Genomic DNA, 23260 nt, shown 5'->3' on the forward strand with positions numbered 1-23260 from the left:
TAAGACTGGGGAAAACAACTTGTGTTCTCTTTTCCTAACTCAGCTAGGGAGGAAAATCTGCAGGAAGGACTGTCAGGATGGCGACATCAGGTTGCAGCTGCCTGGACTTGTGTTTCTATGTGGTGCTAGTCTTGGGGGAGGAAGTCCCCCTATATGGGTCTAGCATCCAAGGGCCAGACCCATGTGTGAGGTCTGGCCCAGGCCACCCTAAAATCTCTGTGACCTTGTCACCCGCACACAGATGTTTGTTCAGTGTAACCTCCAGAGTTACTGCAGAGAATCTGCTGGAAAAGACAAGGGTCAGAGAGGCTTCTCCAGCTTTGGGTGGGGTGGGGGGCCCAGGGAGCACAGAGCATCCTGCCTGTGGCCCCAAGGTCACTAGTGAGGGCAGAAAGGCTAGAGAAAGGAGATTCCCAGGTAACTGTTGAGCATATATTTTTTTGCTCAGAGTTGGGGACACAGGTGCAGTGCCCCTGGCAGGACTGATCCCCAGAGCCAAGAGTGACTGACCAGGCTAGGCAGAAATACTAAGAGGGCAGGTGGGAGAGGGAGCAGGGCCCTGCCCATTTCCCAGAGCAAGGGCCCTGGAAGTGTTCTCTAAGCTCCAGCAAAGCCTTATAAGAGCTTCTGTCCCTTGATCACTGCCCTAGTCCCACGACAGGGCTTGACACATGACACTTGTGTTTGCTCAGCTGTGCCCAGCATTCCAGGGCAGTAGGGACCAGCCCAGTGAGACCATCTCCTGTGAAGCCTCTTCCCTTGGAAGCAGCTGGAGCTACTTCCAGCCACTCCTGCTTCTCTGGCTGCAGAGCCCAGAGTCTGGGGAGGGAAAGAGCTGCCCTGATGCTCTTTGTTTCTCCTCTCTCTGTTCCTGTGGGGTCCTCTCACTGAGTGTGGGACGGTGAGGGCCCCCTGCTTCCAGCAACTCAGGCCCGGATTCTCCAGGGATGGGGACCTGGTGATTGGGGGATTTTTCCACCTCCTATCAGTTGAAGTGAGCAGCTTCACTCACTGGAAATTGTTCAGACAACATCCCTGCTAGGAGTGTACTGTGTATAAGTAAGTGTGTGTCTCTGGTATATTTTTTTTAATGGACTGGTTTTCTCTCAGGGCTTGTAGGAGGAGCAGCCAGGAGGACACTAGGTTTCTCTGTACCCTGTATTCTGTGACAGGCAGTCCTTAAACTCTCTTTTCATGACCCTGAAATGCAAAGCTGAAGGCACAGACAATCCCAGGCCCTCCTGGTCCTTTCCAGGGCCTTACCCCTAGCAGCTCTTCTCTCCCAGGGAGACCCCAGGGAGGGATGCTGTGAGGCAGCTGTGAGTTAATGAGCTCAGCACTGTAGAGCGCTGAAAGTCAGTCCTGCCCAGGAGTTCAGCAGCTGAAGCAGAAGCTGGGAAATCACAGTGACAGTCAACAAAGCCATGGGCAGTGGGCCCCCTCACTTCTCCAGGCCTTTCCCTGGCTGTGCCCACCCAGTCGGACTCAGGGCACTGCTGGGAGATGGCACTGCTTGGCGGAGCCCAGGTTGCCCTGAGCCCATAAGCACAACCCACAGGCCTGGTTCTTCTCTCTCTAGAGTCGGAGTGATGCTCTCAATGGAGGGTCAGGGATGCCGCCCTGGGATCAGAGCCAACCTGTAGGAGGAGTCCCTCTCACAGAGTGCCTTGTTTGGTCGCTCTCCTTGGTCCTGAATTCTCTGGGGTAGTCGCAAGTCCACCGAGGTCCTTGAGCTCTCCTGAGTCTTGAGCAGAGTCAGGGAGTTTCTTTCAGCCAGGCTGGTCTCTTTTTTCTGTTGTGTGGAGTCTTGTAGTTACAAAAAAAATCACCCTGTGGCTAAGAACATGACAGGGAGATGGCTGGAATGTTGTATTTTCACCAGGCTTATTAAAAATCTAAAAATAATAGTACTGATTTCCAATTATTCACATGGAGATGCTGATTGGGGACTGTTGGTGCCTTCTGTTCAAAAGCTGCAGGACCACTCAGCAGAAAATCCCAGAAAATTTCAGAAAATCACAGCTGAGATGCTAATTACCACACAACCAGTGAGAAGTCAGGGTAAGGCCACTTGTCAGTCGTGTCCTGAGCAGTTGGATGAGTTTTTGTGGAGACTGGACTCTGAATTTGAGTGGTTATCATGGAGACAGTGGATGTGGTAGAAACGTAAGGGAGAGAAACAGTCTAGGAAGACATCTCTGCATCTTCCCTAGGACTTCTCTATTTGTATGTCTAAAATTAGCATTTTATTGGCAAATCTACCCTATAGGCAATATAGCATAATGCATATGTGCGATAGCTAGTTGCAAATAAAATTTTAGATCTTATTCAAGACAATTACGCTGGCAATAAAATTTTGAATTTTTCAATATAAAACCCATATTTAAAGTCATGGATTTTTTTAAAGACCACACAGAGATTATACATATGTTTAAACTCTTTGCAAAATGTAAAGAACAGAGGCCTTAGGTTAGAGCTCTATAAAACCATATATTTATGGAAAAACTGGAGCATATTTCCCTGTATAGGGGACTCAGGAGTGACCAGAGGAGTCATAAGAAAAGCGCATGGGAGTTGTGGCACATCAGCCAAGGATGGAATGAGTTTTTGGTTTGCTTTTGATTTTTTATAGTTCAATAGTTTTTAGTAACTTTTTTTTCTCTTTAAATAGAGACTTCATTATATCCCCACAGGTGATAAAGTCCCAGAGGTAGTTAGGCAGGTAAATACAGATCCTGCTAAACATTTAATATTATCAAGCTTGCACGGTGCACCATGGTTTTGAGGCCAGCAATCTCAGTGTCTGGGTGCTGGCCTGATCTTGCTGGGCATGCAATGCCACTATGTCTGTCCTCATTTCCAGCAGTTTCCTTTCATTCAATGAATACAATTATTTTACTCTTTTCTAGATTAAAGTCTAATTTGGTATCTGTTCCAGCTTAGATCACTTCATCCTTTAACTGATGTAGTTCAAGTTTTATGTTCTCATTTTCTGCTCTGAAGGCAGAAAATTCACTCTTCTCCAAAATACTCATATCCTTTTTCACCGTAGCAATCTGAGACACTGTTTGCTGAAGAGGGATCTCCTGCTGCATCTTGGTGACATATCTTTGTAGAAGATATCCATGTTGGCCTCCGTGATCTTGACCAAGGCGCAGACAGTGATTTCTGCTTGTTGAATAGTAAGCCCATTTTCTTTGAGTAAACACACTAAGGCATGGGAGTCAAAGTAGAAGTTGCTATTCTCAGAAGAGGTGAAATCTCTCCTTTTGCGCTCCAGCTGCAGACACTCTGGGAAGCGAGGACGGCGGCCTGGCAGTGGCACAGGCGGAGGACGCCGGCGGCACTGGCAGTACCTGGGGCGAGGCGGGGCTGGTACCTGCACACGCCGCTTGGGAGGAGCGCTGGGCGAGGGGAGTGGAGGGCCCGGGGCGCCAGTGCTCCCAGTCTTCAAGCGGCCCGGGCGGCGCGGGGGTGGAGGCGGGCGGCGTAGGGACCACCGAGCAGGAGCGGAGCAGCAGGGAGGCATGTGAGGCGCCCCAGACCGCCGGCGAGCGCGGCCAGGCAGCGCCCGGGCTCCCGCAGCGGCCGGTGGCGGGAGGAGCAGAAGCTGCCGGCGGCCCGGCGGGCGCTTCGGCCTGTCAGCTGGGACGGAGCTGCAGCCCATCCCCAAGGCGGCCATGCGGCTCACGCGCGTCGCAGGTCGCAAGTGGCCTCAGCCGGAGTCCGAGTCCGAACCCGAGCGGGAGGGAGCCGGGCAGCAGTGCCGGCCGCCGTTTCCTGCCGTGCGGGCCGGGCTCCGGGCTGATTTTGAGTAACTTCAGCGAGTGGTGTAGCCATCAGCATAAATCAGTTCTAGATTTCATACTTCAATAAGATCCCTCATGCCCATTTATAGTTAATCCACGTTTTTACTCCACGTATCAAGCAACCACCAGTCTACTTTGTCTCTATTAATTTGCCTTTTCTGGGCATTTCTTATAAATGGAATCATACAATATGTGGCCTTTCATGACTAGTTCGTTTCACTTAGCCCAATGTCTGTGAGGTTTATCCACGAGGTGGCGTGTGTCAGCAGCTTGTTCATTTTTCTATGAATAGTATTCCATTTATGGATATTCCACATTCTGTTTATTCATTCGCCAGGTGGTGGGCATTTAGATTGTTTCCAGTTTGAGACTGTTATGAGAAATGCTTTGTGTGAATGTTTTCTCTTCTCTTTGATAGAAACCTGGGGTGAATCCTGGGTTTCATGGTAGTTTTAGGTTTAACTTTTTGAGAAACTACCGAACTGTTTTCTAAAGTGGCTGCACCATTTTACCTTCCCATCTGCAATGTATGAGGATCCTCGTTTCTCAGTATACTCGCCAACATTTGTTATCGTCTATCTTATTTATTACAGCCATTCCAGGGTGTGAAATATTATCTCATTTTGGTTTTAATTTGTATTTATTTATTAACAAAGGATGTTGAGTATCTTTTCGTGTGCTGATTAATCATTCTTATATCTTTGGTGAAATTTCTGTTCATATCTTTTGTCTAATTTCTGAAGGGATTGTCTTATTATTGACTTGTAAGAGACACAAGTCTTTTATTGGATAAATGTTTTTTCAAATACTTTCTTCTAGTCTGTTGCTTCTATTTTCATTTCTTAATGGTGTCTTTTGAAGTGCAAAAGGTTTGAATTTTGATGAGGTCCAATTCACCTTTTCTTTTTCTTTTATGGACCATGCGTCTGGTGTTGTATCTATGAAATCTTTGCCTAAACTAACATCTTGAAGACTTTGTCCTATGTTTTCTTCTAAAAGTGCCATTATTTTAGCTCTTAGATGGTAAGTGTATGATCCATTTTGAGTTAATTGTTGGTGTGAGGTGAGGGTCTAAGTTCGCATTTTTGCATGTGGATATCCAGTTGTCCCAGCACTGTTTGTTGAACAGACTATCCTTTCCCCAATGAACTGCCTTGCCACCCTTGTCAAAATTCAATTGACTATAAATATAAGGATTTATTTCTGGACTCTCATTCCTATTCCATTAATCTGAAGATCTATCCTCATGTCAGTACCACACTGTACTTGATAACTGTAGCTTTATCGTATTTTTAAAATTGGGAAGCAAATGTCCTACAACTTCTTTTTCAGAATTGTTTTGGCTATTCTAGGTTTTGCATTTCCATATATATTTTAGGATATGCTTGTCAATTTCTGCCAAAAAATATCCTGCTGCAATTTTGATGGAGATTGCATTGAATCTATAGATCAATTTGGAGAGAACTGCCCTCTTAACAACATTGACAGGGATTGTTAAGGATTTAGTGTTCCCATCTTTGAACATGGAATGTTCCTCCATTTATTTAGATCTTCTCTTATTTCTCTCATCAAAGTGTTGTAATTTTCAGTGTACAAGTCTTGCAGTTTGTTAAGTTTACTCCTCACTATTTTTTTCTTTAATGCTATTGTGTATGGAGTTGTAGCTCACTTTCACTTTTTAAAATTATTATTTTTTATTGAGGTATAATTGACATATAACATTATGTTAGTTTTAGGTGTAGAACATAATGATTCAATATTTGTATACAATGTAAAGTGATCACCATAGTAAGTCTAGTTAACTCAGTAAGTCTATGTTACATAGTTACAAAAAATTTTTACCATACATAGTTACAAAAATTTGTTTCTTTTGACAATTTCATTTTCAGATTGTTCTTTCCTTTTATATAGAAATACAGTTGATTTTTGTATATTACTCTTGCATCCTGCAACCTTGCTAAACTGATTAGTTTTAATAGTTTTTTAGTGAATTTTGTTTATATTTATCTGTAGAAGATGATATCATCTGCAAATGGAGCTAGTGTCAGTTCCTCCTTTTCAATCTGGATGCCTTTGACTTCTTTTTCTTGACTGGTTGCACTGGTTAAAACTTCCAGTACAATGTTGATAAAAAGAGGCAGAGTGGAATCCTTGCCTTGTTCCTGATCTTAGAGGGAAAACGTTCAGCCTTTCACTATTAAGTGTGATGTTTGCTGTAGGTTTTCAGCAGTGGCCCTTGATGAGGTTGAGGATATTCCCTTCTATCCCAAGTTTGTTAAAAGTTTTTGCCTTGAATAAGTGTTGGATTTTTTTAAAAGTATATTTTCCATTTTACTTCTTCCCCTGAGGATAGTTTTTCTGGATAATGTTGGATCTTGTCAAATGCTTTTTCTGCATCTACTGAGATGATCATTTGGTTTTTATCCTTTGTTGTATTAATATGGTATATCACATAAATTGATTTTTGGATGTTAACCTTGTATTCCTAAGATAAGTCCCACTTGGTCATGGTGTATAATATTTTTATATGTTGTTGGATTCTGTTTGCTAATATTTTATTGAGGATTTTTGCATCTATACTCATGAACAATAGTGGTCTGTAGTTTTCTTTTTCTTTCTTGTAATGCTTTTTTGTGGCCCTGGCATCAGGGTGATACCAGCCTAATCAATGAGTGGGGAAGTACTTTATCCTCCTCTATATTTTGGAAGAATTTTTGCAGTAATGGTATTATTTCATATTTAAATGCTTGATAAAATTCACTAGTGAAGCCATTTGGGCCTAGGAGTTTCTTTTTTGTGTGTGTGGGGGAAAATTAATTATTAATTCAATTTTTTTTACTTGTTACAGGTTTATTCACATTTTCTGTTTCTTCTTGAGTCAGTGTTTGTAATTTGTGACTTTCTAGGAATATCTTCATTTCATCTGCATTGTCAAATTTGTTGGTATAGTTTTTAATAATATTCCCTCGTAACTCTCTTAATTTCTGAGAGGTCAGTGGTAATGTCCTCTCTATCATTCCTAATTTTCACTACTTTTTTTTTGGTGAGGAAGATTGACTCTGAGCTAACATCTGTTGCTGATCCTCCTCTTTTTGCTGAGGAAGATTAGCCCTGAGCAAACATCTGTGCCCATCCTCCTCTACTCTGCATGGGGACACTGCCATACATGGCTTGACGAGCAGTGCGCAGGTCCGTGCCCAGGATTCGAACCTGCAAAACCCAGGCTGCTGAAGCAGAGCCTGCGAACTCAACCACTACACCACTGGGCTGGCCCCGAACCATCTGTGTCTTTTTTATTGGTTGGTCTAAGAGTTTGTCAATTTTGTTGATTTATTCAAGAACCAGCTTTTGGTTTTATTGATTTTCTCCATTGTTTTTCTGTTTTCTATGTCATTCATTCCCACTCTATTATTTTCTCTCTCTTTGACTTCAGTTTGGTTTTCTCTTTGTATATTTTTAAGGTGAAAGATTAAATTATTTATTTTGACATGTTTCTCTTTTTACTAATGTAGGCATTTAAAGCTATAAATTTCTCTCGAAGTACCACTTTAGTGCATCTCATAAATTTTCCTATGTTGTTTTTTAATTTTTATTCTGATCAAACTATTTTCTAACTTCCCTTGTTATTTCCTTTTTGATCCTTGGTTTATTTATAAATGTATTGTTTAATTTCCAAATATTTATAGATATTTACAATTGCAATGAGTTTTAAGGAAGAGTACATGGTTACCACTCAGGTGTCCAGTAGAAGTAAAGCAAGATATAGATAGGAAAGTACCCATAGGTTTCAGCAATATAGAGGGAATTGGTGACCTCCAAAAGAATATGTAGTTTTTATAACTGTACTTACAGAACATAATAAAATGCCAGGTGTAGAGCATAATAAAATCCCCAAATACTCCAGGAATTATACTGCAAGTAGAAAAGAAATAATCCCAGAAAAATGGCCTAGCACAAAGAAAGGTATAGTGAATAAATAAGTTCATAAACATGTAGGTATATCCAAATGAATAAATGTCTTATAGAAAGTGACATAGCATCTATTTAGTGTAGTTAAAAAATAAATATTTGAAATATTGAACCACAGTAGTATGTAGAGATGAAGATTAGAGCTAAAGTCCTATAGTTGAGTTGTTGTTTAATTTTGCTTTGTTAATTACCTGCACATGGTAAACTTTCAAGGGTAACCACTAATAGAGTATATAAATTACAAATCAGCAGAGGAAAAAAAATTGGAATAAGAAAGAAATAATTAACTCAAGTACTCTAAAGAAGGCAAGAAAAGAAAAAAAGGAAATATGCAAAAGATGTTGCAAATAGAAATCAAAAGGTGATAGAAACAAGTCCAAATATATGCATAATCATAGTTGTTAATTCACTAAACATAAAAAGTAAAAGACAGATATTGTCAATATTGTCAGGTCGAATAATAATAACAATGATAATGATAGCAATAGTGGTAATAATAATCATTAATCCAGTGATATCCATTTAAAAAAAGACTCACCTAAAACATAAGGGCATAGAAAGTTTGAAAGTAAAGTATATATAAAGATCAGGCAAATACTAACTAAAAAAGCTGATATACCATACTGATATCAGACAAAACAGACTTTAAGACAAAAAAAATTAGTTATTAAGAGTATTACAATATAATAAAAATGTACAATCCATGAGAAAGATATAAAAATTCTATGATGTATGCATTTAATAAAATTAATATTTTATATTTATTCAAACTTTATATATATTAAATCACACCAAATACATTTTATAAATCTGGCTTCTTTTGTTCAATATTAAGTTTTTGAGATTGTTGTTCATCTTGTTCATCAATTTTTGTAGCTGCATATTATTTTTTTTTTACTTTTTATTTTTATTCTTTTGCTGAGGAAGATTCACCCTCAGCTAACATCCATTACCAGTCTTCGTCTTTTTGTATATGAGCTGCCGCCACAGCATGGCCACTGACAGACGAGTGGTATAGGTCCGTGCCCGGGGAACCAAACCTGGGCAGCTGAAGCAGAGCATGCTGAACTTAAACACTAGGCCGCCAGGGCTGGCCCTACATATTATTTTATGATATGTAAAACTCCAATTATATTAACCCTCCTACTGTTGATGGACTTTACAAAGCAAAAGTTGATAGAACTTTAGAGAGAAAGTGACAAAATCATCTGTCATACTGTGATCTTTGTACAGTGCTCTCAATTTTTGATTGGTCAAACAGACAAATATTATGAGCAAAGATACAGAACATTTAAACAACACAATTAATAAATATCAAATGAACATACATGGATTCTGCAATCAACAATTAGAGAATATACAATCAACAGTCTTTATAAGGCCATTTGGAACATTTATAAAAACTAGCCAAAAAGCAAGCCTCAACAAACTTCAAAGAATAAGTCTTATACAGACCATGTTCTCTGATGACATCATACTTAAGATAGAAATTAATAAAATTATTAATTATTAAATTATAAAAATTATTTTGATTTACTTTGGGGAACTTGGACATGCAAATTATCTTCCCTGGGTTTAAGTTTATCTAGCCAGAAAAGTGGGAGCAGAGGTGCTTACTTATCCATGGGAATGTTATTTGCAACACTTACATAATGATTTGCTGATGTAAATGGCCACAAAAGTGCATTACATTGGTTGTAGTAAGTTTGCATAGTACCTAGCCTCTCTGATATAAATGAGCTTTGAAAAGGGCAGGCTATGAATATTGTAAAAAAAAAAAAATCTAAGATAAAATTGGGATTTTCAGGGTGATAAAGAAAATTTTGTCACCTGAGAACATTTATGAAACACTTTGCTTACTCCCTGAGGGAAGCAATAAATATATACTCTATTGTAAAGTGTAAGTCAATGGGAGGCACGTTTGTGTCATGGGGAAAGTTAGCTTTAATTTAGAGCCACCCAAGACAAAGATGGAAGCCACTGAAAGGATTAGAAGCAAGAGAGAGGACACAGCACCAAGGCCTGTTGGTCATAAACATAAACCACAAGGGTAGCTCCAGTTTAAAGGTTTAAAAATGAAAACCACAATGAGATGCCACTTCATACCTACTCAGATGGGTATAATTAAAAAGACTGATGATGATAAGTGTTGGTAAGGATGTGGAGGAACTGGAACTCATGCATTTCTGGTGGGACTGTGAAGTGGTGCAGTTGCTTTGGAAAACAATCTGGCAGTTCCTCAAAAAAATTAATAACAAAATTAGGTTAAAACAAATAAGCAAACAAATATATATCTATAAGAAAAATACAGTTATATGTACAAGATATCCATGGAAATAAAAAACACATAGAAATAAACGATATTGAAGATTTTTAAACAATTGAAGAGTTGTGGAATATTAATGTCATGTCCAAACTAAGAATTTAAGAAAATAAAACAAAATAATTCAAAATAAAACAGAAGTAATGATATAATAAAGATAAAAGAAAACAGAGTCATAATGAAGAGGATCAACAAAGCCAAAAGTTTGTTCCTTGCTTGGTAAAGTGGAACTCACCCTCACAAAAAGGTAATTTACTAGAATGACTCAAAAAGGAGAAAGACTGAACTAATAAAGGAATTGAAGTAGCAGTTAAAATCTTCCCACAAAAGTAGCTTTAAAAGTGAGTTCTACAAAAATTCAAAGAGTAGATCATTTCAATGTTATAAAACTCTCCTTGAGAAAAGAAAGAGGGAATGGTCCGAACACTTTGTATGAAGCCAGTATAACCTTGCTACCAAAGCCAACAAGGACAGTAAGAATTTATCATTAGGCCCATTTCACTAAAATCATACATGCAAATTTCCAAAACAAAATAGCATACAGTTGAATACAATCATGCACAAAATTATTGCACATGACCAAGGTAAGGTATTGTACTAATGTAATGATAGTAAATATGATTAACTGCATGAACAGATTTAAGGACAAAAAAATATATATGATAGTTTCCAAGTTTGGAGAATAAGAATTTGTGAAAATTAATTTTAGAAAAACCTCAACTAAACTTAGAGTCGAGAAGGGGAAGACCTGTAGGGGGAGCTCTCACCAATATCACTTATCGTCATTTGCATGCCCTTGCCACCATCTGCATGCTCCACAGGAAGAAGTGTACCTTGCTATCTGGGAGGAAGATTTTCCTTCCCAGTAACAGCCCAGCAAATGAGAAGCGCAGCAGCTCAACCGATGAGAAGCTGTTGCCACTCTGAACTCTTACTTTCTCCCAACTAGTTTTGTTTAGAGCAGCCCCTCCCAACCTCCCTCTTTTCTCTATAAAAGCAAACTCCGCTCCTTTGTTCTCTGGATTTGCCTGTGGTCTGCCATAGCCTGCATTTCCTGGATTGCAATTCCTCTGGCTATTCCGGAATGAACTCATTTTGCTGCTAAGATAACTTGCTGTTTTATTTTTTAAAGTTGACACATTGTTAATTAAATGCCCATTTATGATAAAATCTCTTTTAGAATCTAGGAAGAGAAGGAAATATTTTTAACCAAACAGCATCTAAAATGCCCTCAAAATTTTCTCAATGGAGTAAAGTTTTGAAAGCTTTCACTATGAAATGTATAAAAGAACCAAGTTTTCCATTATCACCACTATAATTCAAGTCCTAGCTAGGGCAATAAGACCTGAACATAGGAAGTAAAAGCATAAGGATTGGAAAGGAGGAAGTAAAACTCTCATTATTTGTAAAGGACATACTTGTCTACATCAAAGCTTTTCAAAATGTACAAATTATTAGAAATAATAAAGGCAGCTGAGTGTAACAATATAAAAAACAATTGCACTTATTTTTAACAGCTTTTTACTTGTGAACTATAATAGACATAAGAAAATGTATTGAACGTTAAGTTACAGCAAAACGAATTAGTATAAGGTGAATATCCAACAACTACAACCTAGGTTCAGTAATAGAGCATTGTCAGCCCACCCAAAGACCCCTACATACGTCTTTTTAGTCACAACTCCCTTCATCTATCAAAAATTAACCACTGTCCTGATTTTATGATAATCACTTCCTTATTTTGATTTTGATTTTTACCACCTAAATATGTAGTTTCCATTTACTTGAACTTATATGTATCTATATAAAAAGTTTTGCACAAAATTAATGCACAATGATCAAGGTAAGCTTAACTTTTTGACTGTATAGAACATAGAACTAATTCTAAAATCAAAACTACATAAGATTTTTTCAGATGTGTCTCACTTCCATCCTTCTTCCCTCCACTCTGATCTCTCTCTCACTTTATGGTAGCCATTTTTATTAGCTTATTATTCTGGTAGTTTCTTTCTGCACAAATAAGCAAATATGCATATATATTATTATCCTACTCACCACTTTTAACACAAAAAGTGATATATACACTGTTCTGCATCTTTCTTATTTCAGTTAAAAAATCAATTCATATGAATTTACAGAGACTTTCTTAATTCCTTCTTCAGGTGCATAATGCATATTCCATTGTGTGGTTGTAGTATCACACATTTAACAAGGTTGAGTTTGTTTCAAGTATTTTGCTTTTACAAATAATACTATGATGAATAACCTTGTGCATATGCCATCTCTTATCTACCCCTATATCTTTGGGGTAGAACCTTAGAAGTAGAAAAACTGGGTCAAATTATAAATTTATAAGTAATTTAGTGAGAGAGAGCCAAATTCTCCTCCATAGGGACTTTATGATTTTGCATTCTCACTAGCAATATATGAGTGTACCTGTTTCTCTACAGCCTGGTCAATGGGATATGATGTCATATCTTTGTTTTTCCAGTGTGATGAGTGAGAAATACTTTCCTACTGTAGTTTTAATTTTCATTTCTCAAATCATGAGTAAGTTTGAGCATTTTTTCATATGTTCATGGGCCGTTTGTACTTTTTCTATTAAATATGTATTTTACCCACTTTTTTCTAATATATCATTGAGAGTTTTCCTCTCAGTTTTCAGGAGCTCTTTATATATTATGGACATTTGCACTTTGTGTTATAGAGTGAAAATATTTTTCCCAGTTTCTTATTTGCATTTAGACTCTGCTCATGTTTCTGTATGAATGTAAAATTTGTTGTGTTATTTTAAGTTTTACATGTATGGATTTATTAATATTCTAAAAGAGTTTCTGGATTTTGAGTAAGGATTGCCATGTTTTCCACTGGTACTTGTGTTTTTTGTTTATACTTAGATTTATTTGTTTACTTTATTGTTTCCAGCTTTATTGAGGTATGATTGACAAATAAAAATTGTATATATTCAGGTGTACAATGTGATGTTTTGATATAGTATACTTTGTGAAATTGTTATAACAATCAAGCTGATTAACATATCTGTCACCTCACATAGTTATCTTTGTTTGTGTGTGTGTGTGTGTGTGTGGTGAGAACACTTGAGATCTACTCTCTTAACAAATTTCAAGTATACATACATTGTTATTAACTATAGTCACCATGCCGTACATTAAGGTCTCTAGAATTGATTCGTCTTATAACTGAAAGTTTGTACACTTTGATCAACATCTCCCCATTTTCCCCATTCCCTAACCCCTGGAAACCATCATTCTATACTCAGTTACTATGAGTTTGACTTTATTAGATTCCAAATATAAGTGAGATCATGTAGAATTTGTCTTTCTGTGTCTCGCTTATTTCATTTAACTTAGCACAATGTCCTCCAGGTTTATCTATGTTGTCTCAAATGGCAAGATTTCCTTCATTTTTAAGGCTGAATAATATTGAACATGAGAGTGCAGATATCTCTTTGAGATAGTAATTTTTTTTCCTTTGGATATATACTCAGAAGTGGGATTGCTGGATCATATGGTAGTTCTATTTGTCATTTTTTGAGGAACTTCCATACTGTTTTCCATAATGGCTGTACCATAATGGCTGTACCAATTCCCACCAAGTGTATAAGGGTTCCCTTCTCTCCACACCTTGCCAACTCTTATCTTTTGACATTTTGATAATAGCCACCCTAACAAGTATGAGGTGATATTGCATTGGGCTTTTGATTTGCATTTCCCTGATGATTAGTGATGTTGAGCACTTTTTCATATATCTGTTGAAGTTTTGTATGTCTTCTTTGGAAATATATCTATTCAGGTCCTTTGCTCATTTTTAAATTGGCTTATTTGGTTTTTTGCTACTGAGTTGTATGAGTTCCTCATATATTTTGGATATTAATCCCTTATCAAATAAATGCTTTGCAAATAGTTTTTCCCATTCCATAGGTTGTCTTTTCATTTTTTTAATGATTTGTTTTGCTGTACAGAAACATTTTAGTTTGATGTAGTTTCATGTGTTTATTTTTGCTTTTGTTGCCTGTGCTTTTGGTGTCAAATACAAAAAATCATTGCTAAGACCAATGTCAAAGAGCTTTTCCCCTACATTTTCTTTAGGAGTTTAATGGTTTCAGGTCTTAAGTCTTTAATCCATTTTGAGTTCATTTTTGTATATGGCGTTAAGACAAAGATACAACTTCATATTCTTATTTGTGATATCCAGTTTTCCCAACACCATTTATTGAAGAGACTATCCTTTTCCCATTGAGTATTCTTGATGCCTTTGTCAAAAATTAGTTGACCATGTAAGTATGGGTTTATTTCTGGGCTCTCAATTCTGTTCCGTTGGTCCATCTGTCTATTTTTATGCAAGTATCATACTGTTTGATTACTATAGCTTTTTAGTATATTTTGAAATCAGTTAGTATGATGCCTCCAGCTATGTTCTTCTTGCTCAAAATTGATTTAGCTATTCAGGGTCTTTTGTGGTTCCATATAAATTTTAAGATTTTTTTCTATTTCTCTGAAAAATGCCATTGGAATTTGGATATGGATTGCATTGCCCTGTAGATCACTTTGGGTAGTATGGATATTTTAACAATATTAATTCTTCCAATTCATGAACATGGGGTATCTTTTCATTTGTGTCTTCTTCAATTTCTTTCATCAATATTATTTAGTTTTCAGTGTATAGATCTTTCCACTCCTTGGCAAAATTTATTCCCAGGTATTTAATCATTTTTCATGCTACTATAAGTGGGATTGTTTTCTTTTTCAGCTATTTCATTGTTAGTGTATAGCAATGCAATGGATTTTTGTATGTTTATTTTGTATCCTGCAACTTTACTGTATTTGTTTACTAGTTCTAACAGTTTTTTGGTGGAGTCTTTAGGGTTTTCTGTGTATAAAATCATGACATCTGCAAGCAAGGACAATTTTATTTCTTCATTTCTGATTTTATTACCTTTTATTCCTTTTTCTTGCCTAATTATTCTGGTTAGGATTTCCAGTACTATGTTGAATAGGAGTGGTAAGAGAGGGCACTCTTGTCTTGTTTCTGATTTTAGAAGAAAAGTTTTCAGCCTTTCACTGTTGAGTATGATGTTAGCTGTGGGTTTGTCCTGTATAGCCTTTATTATGTTGAAGTATGTTCCTTCTGTACCCAATTTGTTGAGAGCTTGTATCATGAAAGGATGTTAAATTTTGTCAAATGCTTTTTGCATCTGTTGATATGATCATATAATTTCTATGTTTCGTTCTATTAATGTGGTGTTATCTCATTTATTGATTTGCATATGTTGAATTATCCTTGCATCCCAGGGATGAATTCCACTTGATCATGGTGTATGATCTTTTTAATGCACTGTTGAATTCAGTTTGCTAGTATTTTACTGAAATTTTTTGCATATATATTCATCAGGGATATTGGCCTGTAGTTTTCTTTTCTTGTAGTGTCCTTATCTGGCTTTGGAATCAGGGTGATGCTGGCCTCATAAATATGTTTTGGAGTGTTCTTTCTTCTTCAGTTTTTTGGAAGTGTTTTAGAAGGATTGGCACCAATTCTTCTTTAAATGTCTGATATAATTCACCAGTGAAACCATCTGGTCTTGGGCTTTGTTGGGAGGTTTTTATTACGAATTCCACTTCCTTTCTCATAATTTGCCCTTCAGATTTTCTGTTTCTTCATGATTCAATCTTGGTAGGTTGTATGTTTCTAGGAATTTATTAATTTCTTCTAGGGTATCAAATTTGTTGGCATATAATTGTTTATAGTAGCCTCTTTTGATCCTTTGTATTTCTGTTGTCTCAGTTGTAAGGTCTCCTCTATCATTTATAATTATTATCAATAATAATTTCTTTTGTTTAGTCTAGCTAAAGGTTTGTCAATTTTGTTTATCTTTTCAAAATACCAATGCTTAGTTTCATTAATTCTTTTGTTGTCTTTCTAGTCACTTTTTATTCCTCCTCTAACCTTACTTTTTCCTTTCTTTTGCTAACTTTGGGCTTAGATTGTTCTTCTTTCCCGAGTTCTTTGAAGAGTAAAGATAGGTTATTTATTTGAGATCTTTCTTTCTTTCTTTCTTTCTTTCTTTTTTCCCCCAAAGCCCCAGTAGATAGTTGTATGTCATAGTTGCACAGCCTTCTAGTTGCTGTATGTGGGACGCGGCCTCAGCATGGCCAGACAAGCGGGGCGTACGTGCATGCCTGGGATCCGAACCTGGGCCGCCAGCAGCAGAGCGTGCGCACTTAACCGCTACACCACGGGAAATGTAGGTGTTTAGTGTTATAAACATCCCTCTTAGAACGGCTTTTGTTGCATCCTATAAGTTTTAGTTTGTTTTGTTTTTGTTTTCATATGTTTCAAGATACTTTTTTATTTCTCTTTTGATATCTTCTTTGACCAATTTGTTGTTCAGGAGTGTGTGGTTTAATTTCCACGTTTGTGAATTATTCATTTTTCCTCCTGTTATTGATTACTAGTTCCATACCATTGTAGTTAGAAAGGATAGTAGATATGATTTCCATCTTCCTGAATTTGTTAAGGATTGCTTTGTGGCCCAACATATGATCTATCCTAGATAATATTCCATGTGAGCTTGAGAAGAATGTCTACTCTGGTGCTGTTGGATGGAATGTTCTGTATATGTCTGTGAGGTCCATTTGGTCTATAGTGTTATTCACATCCATTGTTTCCTTATTAATTTTCTGCCTGGATGATACCCAGTGTTGAAGGTGGTATATTGAGGTCTTCTACTATTATTGTATTAAGGTCTATTTCTCCTTTCAGATCTGTTAATCTTTGCTTTAAATATTTAGGTGCTACAATGTTGGGTGCATATATATTTACAATTGTTATATCCTCCTGATGATTTGACCTCTTTATTACTATATAGTGACCTTCTTTGCCTCTTGTGACTGATTTTGACTGAAAGTCTATTTTATCTGATACAAGTATAGCCACTCTGCTCTCTTTTGGTTTCCATTTGCATGGAATGTCTTTTTCCACTTTTTCACTTTCAACCTATGTGTGTCCTTAAAGCTAAAGTGTAGGCAGCATATTGTTGAATCTTGTTTTTTAAATTCATCCAGCCACTTTGTGTTTTGATTGGAGATTTTAGTCCATTTATGTTTAAAGTAATTATTGATAGTTAAGGCCTTATGATTGCCATTTAGTTAATTGTTTTCTGACTGGTTTTTTTTTTTTTTTTTTTTTTAGTTCCTGTGTTGTTTTCTTCCTCTCTTACTGTCTTCCTTTGTGATTTGTTTTTTCGTAACAGTACGTTTTTATTCCCTTTTTTTTTAATCTTTTGTGTATCTACTATAGGTTTTTGCTTTGTGGTTACCATGAGGCTTACATAAAGCATCTTATAGATGTAACAGTCTATTTTAAGCTAACAACAACTTACCTTATGAAAACTCTACATTTTCTTTCACTTCTACTTCTACATTTTATGCTATTGCTGTCACACTTTACATCTTTTTATATTGTGCATCCATTAACAAATTATTGTAGCTATAGTTATTTTTAGTATGGTTTTTTAACTTTTATATTAGAGATAAAATGATTTATACACCACCATTACAGTATTAGAGTATTCTGAATTTGATTGTTTATTGACCTTTACCAGTGAGTTTATACTTTTGCATGTTTTCATGTTGTTACTTAGTGTCCTTTTAGTTCATCTTGAAGAACGCCTTTTAGCATTTCTTGTAAGGCAGGTCTAGTGGTGATGAACTTCCTTAGTTTTTGTTTGTTGGGGCTAGTTTTTATCTCTCCTTCATTTCTGAAGGACGGTTTTGCAGAATATAATATTTTTGTTTGGCAGGGTTTTTTTCCATCACTTTGAATATATCATCCTTCTCCCTCCTGGGCTGCATTGATTCTGTTGAGAAATCCACTGATAGCCTTCTGGGAGCTCCCTTGTATGTGATGAGTCATTTATTTCTTGCTGCTTTCAAAATTCTTTCTTTGCGACTTTTGACATTTTGATTATAATGTGTCTTAGAGTAATCTTCTTTGAGTTTCTCTTGCTTGAGTTTCTTTGAACTTCCTATACCTGGATGTCCATCTCTTTCCCACCATTTGGGAAGTTTTCAGGTATTATTTCATTAAATAAGCTTTCTGTCTCTTCCTTTCTCTCTTCTCCTTTCAGGACTCCCATGATGCAAATGTTCATTTACTTGATGGTGTCCCATAATTCATGTAGGCTTTCTTCACTCTTTTTGTTCTTTTTTCTTTTTGTTTCTCTGACTGGCTAATTTCAAATGACCTGTCTTTGAGTTCACTGATTCTTCCTTCTGCATGATCAAAATGTTGTTGAATCTCTTTACTGAATTTTTCAGTTGTATCATTTTATTCTTCAGCTCCTGAATTTCTTCTTAGTTCTTTTTTATGGTTCCTATTTCTTTATTAAACTTAATTTGTTTATGCATTGTTTTCCTGATTTTGTTTTGTTGTCTATCTGTTTCTCTTGCATCTCATCAAGTTTTGTTAAGATGATTATTTTGAATTCTTTGTCAGGTAAGTTGTATATCTCCATTTATTTGGGGTTGGTTACTGGAGATTCATTTGTTTCCTTTGGTGGTATCATATTTGCCTGATTTTTCGTGATCTATGTAGCCTTATGTTGGTGTCTGTGCATTTGAAGGAGAAAACACCTCTTTCAGTCTTTACAGACTGGTTTCAGCAGGTAAAAATCTTCTCCTGTCTGTTCCCTGGGCTGAGGGGGTTACCTCCTGAGTCACAGTTGTGCTGGGTTGGAGTCAGTTTTGAGGTCTACAGTGGGGTCCATGGTTTGTGGGCTTGTTACCAGGGGCTTAGGTGGGCATGGATCCTCTCTGGTCTCTAGTAGATGGGACTGCTTTCAGTAGTTTATGTTCTATATGTCGGTGCTAGGATAAGGGTCCACTTCAGGGTCCCCATTTGGATCCTTAGACAGCAGAACTATTACCACGTGCATGGTGGGTGTGGCTCATGCCAGGTCCCTGGGAGGGCTGCTGCCTCGTCACCTGGTAGGTCCGTGGACAGGCAGAACTGGCCCTGGACCATGGCTGAGAGAGGCTGTAACCAAGCCCCAGGGATGTTTCAGATTCCACAGCCAAGACTGAAGTCTGTAGACCTAGCTCTGGAGGCATGTATGGGCATGTTCCTGCCAGGTTCCTGGGTGGGTTAGACTGGTCCCTGACTGTGGCTGGGTGGGCTGGAGCCAAGTATAGGGTCCTTTCTGTATTTCCTGAGGTGCAGATGTGAGTGTCTTCCACCTAGTCCCTGGACCAGCAGTACTGCTTGTGGACTGTGGCTGGGAGGGGCTGGAACTGAGTTAGGGCCCTTCAGAATCTTCAGGAGAGCAGACAGAAGTGTCTCCTACTGGGTCCCTGGGCTAGCAGGTATGCTGGCAGACTGCAGCTATGATGAAATTGGAGGCAAATATAGGCCCCTTCAGGATCTTTGTGTGGGGGCAGCCTAGGGTGTCTCCTGCTGGGTCTCTGTGCCAGCAGAGTTCATGGACTGCAGTTGGGAGGGGCTGGAGCCAAGTATAGGGCCTTTTCAGGATCTCTGGGGGTGCAGATGGGAGTATCTCCTTCTGGGTCTTTGGATCCTCAGGACCATGGTCAGACTGACTGTGAGGAAGTTGGAGCCATGTATAAGGTCCTTTCAGGATCTCCAGAGGTGCAGACAGGAGTTCCTCCTGATTAGTCCCTGTGCCAGCAGGCCTGCTCACAGACTGGGGCTGGGAGTGGGCCAATGCCTAGGGTAGGGCCCTTTCAGGACCTGGGGGGGCACAGTTGAGACTGTCTCCTGCAGGGTCCCTGTGCCAGCAAGACTATTCATGGAATGTGACTGGGACAGGAGCCCAATTACAGGGCTGTTTCAGAATCTACTGTCCAACTGAGTTTGGCAGGCCTACCTCAAGAGGCTCCTGGATCACAGCTGAGAGGGGCTGGAGCACAATCACAGGCCACTTCAGGGTCCATAGCCAGGACCAAGTTCTGTATGCCTCTTACCTGGGTAGGTGTGACTACTCCCCAGTCCCTTGGCATATGGTGCTGGTGGCAGTACCAAGCCAAACAGGGCTGTAGCTCAGTCCTCAGAAGTATGGAGCTGAATCTGGATCTGTAGTGGGGACACAGGATATGTGAGTGTCTCCTGCTGGGTCCCTGTGCCAGCAAGACTATTTGCAGACTGCAGCTGGGATAGGCTGGAGCCTAGTTACAGGGCCCATTAAGAATCTACAGTCTGCCCAAGTTTCGTGGGCTTACCTCCAGTGGCTTCCCAACCACAGCGAAAGAAGCTGTAGTCAGTTCACTGGCCACTTTAGGGTCCACAGCCAGAACTGAGGTCTATATGTCTATTGCCTGACACATGGGTGGGTCATGACTTCTCCTGGGTCCTTTGACTTATGGTACTGGTGACAGACTCAAAGCCAAATGGGGCTGTAGCCAAGTTCTCAGGAGTATGGAGCTGTATCCATTTCTGTAGCTGTGACCACTGTTGGTGAGTCAGATGCCTGGTTGTGAGCCTGCCTTCTCAAAATGGCTCTCCTCAGTATTTTTTTGCTGAGGAAGATTCACTCTGAGCTAATATCTGTTGCCAATCTTCCTCTTTTTTTTGCTTTTATATGTCAGCCACCACCACAGCATGGCCACTGACAGATGAGTGGTGTAGATTGGTGCCCAGGAAGTGAACCTGGGCTGCCAAAATGGAGCATGCTGAACTTAACCACTAGGCCACCAGGGCTGGCCCCTCTCCTCAGTCTTGAACTGCACCAGAGTTTCACAGTCTCCTACTTGGATCCCAAAGCTCCCACACAGGCACTGCTGTCCACGGATGGATACCAAATTATTGTTGTTAAGGGAGGATATGAACAAGGATTGTATTATTTGGTCATGTTACTGATGTCACTCTCCTGCTGGGAGGTTTTTGATTACTGATTCAATCACCTTACTAGATATAGGTCTGTTCAGATTTTCTATTTTTTCCTAGTTCAGTTTGGATAGGTTGTATGTTTCTAGAAATTTATCCATTTCATCTAGGTTACTCAGTTTATTCTCATACATGGTATTCTTTTATAATCCTTTTTATTTCTGTAAAATCTATTGTACTGTCCCTCGTTAATTTTTGGTTTTAGTTATGTGTGTGTTCTCTCCTTTTTCTTAGTCAATCTAGGTAAAAACTTGTCAATTTTGTTGATCTTTTCAAAGAACCAACTCTTTTGTTTTTCCAATTTCTATTTTATTTATCTCTGCTTTAATCTTTATTATTTTTTTTCTTCTACTGGCTGTAGCTTTATTTTTTTCTTTCTTTTTTTCTAGTTCCTTAGGTATCAAGTTAGGTTGTTGATTTGAAAGCTTTCTTCTTTTTTAATGTAAGTGTTTACAGCTATAAATTTCCCTTTTAGTACTTCTTCCACTGCATTCTATAAATTTTGGTATGCTATGTTTTCATTTTTATTTTTCTCAAAATATTGTCTAATTTCCTTTGTGATTTCTTCTTTGACTCATTGTTTGTTTAAGAGTGTGTTGTTTAATTTCCACATATTTGTGGATTTTCCAGCTTTCCTTCTGCTATTGATTTCTAGTTTCATTCCATTGTGATTGGAAATGATACTTTGTATGATTTCAATCTTTTAAAGTTTATTAAGTCTTGTTTGGTGGCCTAACAAGCGATCTATCCTGTCAAATGCTCCATGTTCACTTAAGAAGAACGTGTATTCTGCTGTCGTTAGGTGGAGTGTTCTGTGTATGTCTGTTAGGTCCAATTGGTTTATAGTGTTGTCCAAAGTCTTCTATTTTCTTATTGATCTGCGGTCTGGTTAAAAATGAGGTATTGAAGTCTCCTAGTATCTATTTCTCTCTTCAGTTCTATCAATGTTTGCTTCATGTATTTGGAGGTCTCATGTTTGGTGCATATATATTTATAATTGTTATATCTTTTGGGAGAATGACTCTTTTATCATTATGTAATGTCCTTTGTCTCTTGTAAAATAGTTTTTGACTTAAAATGTATTTAATCTGATATTAGTTTATTCATATCCACTCTCTTTTGGTTACTATTTGCATGGATTATCTTTTTCCATCCTTTCACTTTCAGCCTTTGTATGTACTTGTATCTAAAGCTACTCTCTTGTAGATAGCATATAATTGGATCCATTCAACCAATCTATGTCTCTTGATTGGAGAGTTTAATCCATTTACATTTAAAGTAATTACTTATAGAGGAGCACTTACTCTTGCCATTTTAATTGTTTTCTGTAGGTCTTATACCTTTTTTGTCTCTTTTTCTCCCTTACTGCCTGTCTTTGTGTTTAGTTGATTTTTTTATAGTGACATGCTTTGATTCTCTTCACATTTTCTTTTGTGTATATTCTATAGATATTCTTCTTGTGGTTACTATGGGGATTATATAAAACATCTTAAAATTTTAGCAGTCTATTTTAAACTGATAACTTAACTTCAGTCGAATTCAAAAACTACCTCTTTACTGCTCCACCCTTATTTTATGTTATTGATGGCATAAATTACATCTTCATATATTGCATACCCATAAAATAGCTTTATAGTTATGTTTAATGTTTTTGTCTTTTAAATCCTATAAACTAATTAAAAGTGAAGTTATAAAACAAAATTATAATAATATAGGTTTTTTATTTATCCATATATTTACCTTTACTGGAGAAATTTATATTTCTGTATGGCTTCAAGTTACTGTCTAGTATACTTTTGTTTCAACTTGAAGGACTCCCTTTAACATTTCTTGTAGGGCAGCTCTAGTGGTAATGAACTCCCTCACTTTTTATCTGGGAAAATTATAATTTCTCCTCATTTTTGAAGGTAAGTTTTGCCAGATGTATTATTCTTGGTTGATAGTTTTCCCCTGGCACTTTAAATATATCATCCCTCTGCCTTCTGGCCTGTAAGGTTTCTGCTGATATATCCACCAGTTATCTTATAGAGGCCCCCTTGTACATAACCAGTCAATTTTCTCTGCTGCTTTCAAGATTCTCTCTTTTTCTTTGATTTTTGACAGTTTGATTGTAATGTATCTATTACTTGGAGTGTGTTGAGTTTCTTGTATTTGAATATCCATTTATTCTCTCAAATTTTGAAAGTTTCTGACCATTATTTATTCAAATAAGCTCTCTGTTCCTTTCTCTCTTCTCTGGGAC

General features: G+C 37.7%; 1 protein-coding gene and 1 pseudogene across 1 annotated transcript in view; one reads left to right on the forward strand and one right to left on the reverse strand.

Annotated features, from left to right (window-relative positions):
- Positions 1 to 2663: 2663 nt before the first annotated feature.
- LOC101389016 (mitochondrial calcium uniporter regulator 1 pseudogene) lies at positions 2664 to 3682 on the reverse strand (annotated as a pseudogene).
- LOC101389279 (vomeronasal type-2 receptor 26-like) overlaps positions 3681 to 23260 on the forward strand; it is a 29870-nt gene continuing 10290 nt past the window's right edge. The window contains 1 exon segment of the mRNA XM_087430273.1: positions 3681 to 3814. Within this exon segment, the coding sequence (XP_087286399.1) occupies positions 3681 to 3814 (134 nt within the window).

The sequence above is a fragment of the Ceratotherium simum genome, chromosome 4 (assembly GCF_057802395.1).
Source record: "Ceratotherium simum simum isolate JZ-2026a chromosome 4, ASM5780239v1, whole genome shotgun sequence".
In the NCBI taxonomy this organism is placed as follows: domain Eukaryota; kingdom Metazoa; phylum Chordata; class Mammalia; order Perissodactyla; family Rhinocerotidae; genus Ceratotherium; species Ceratotherium simum.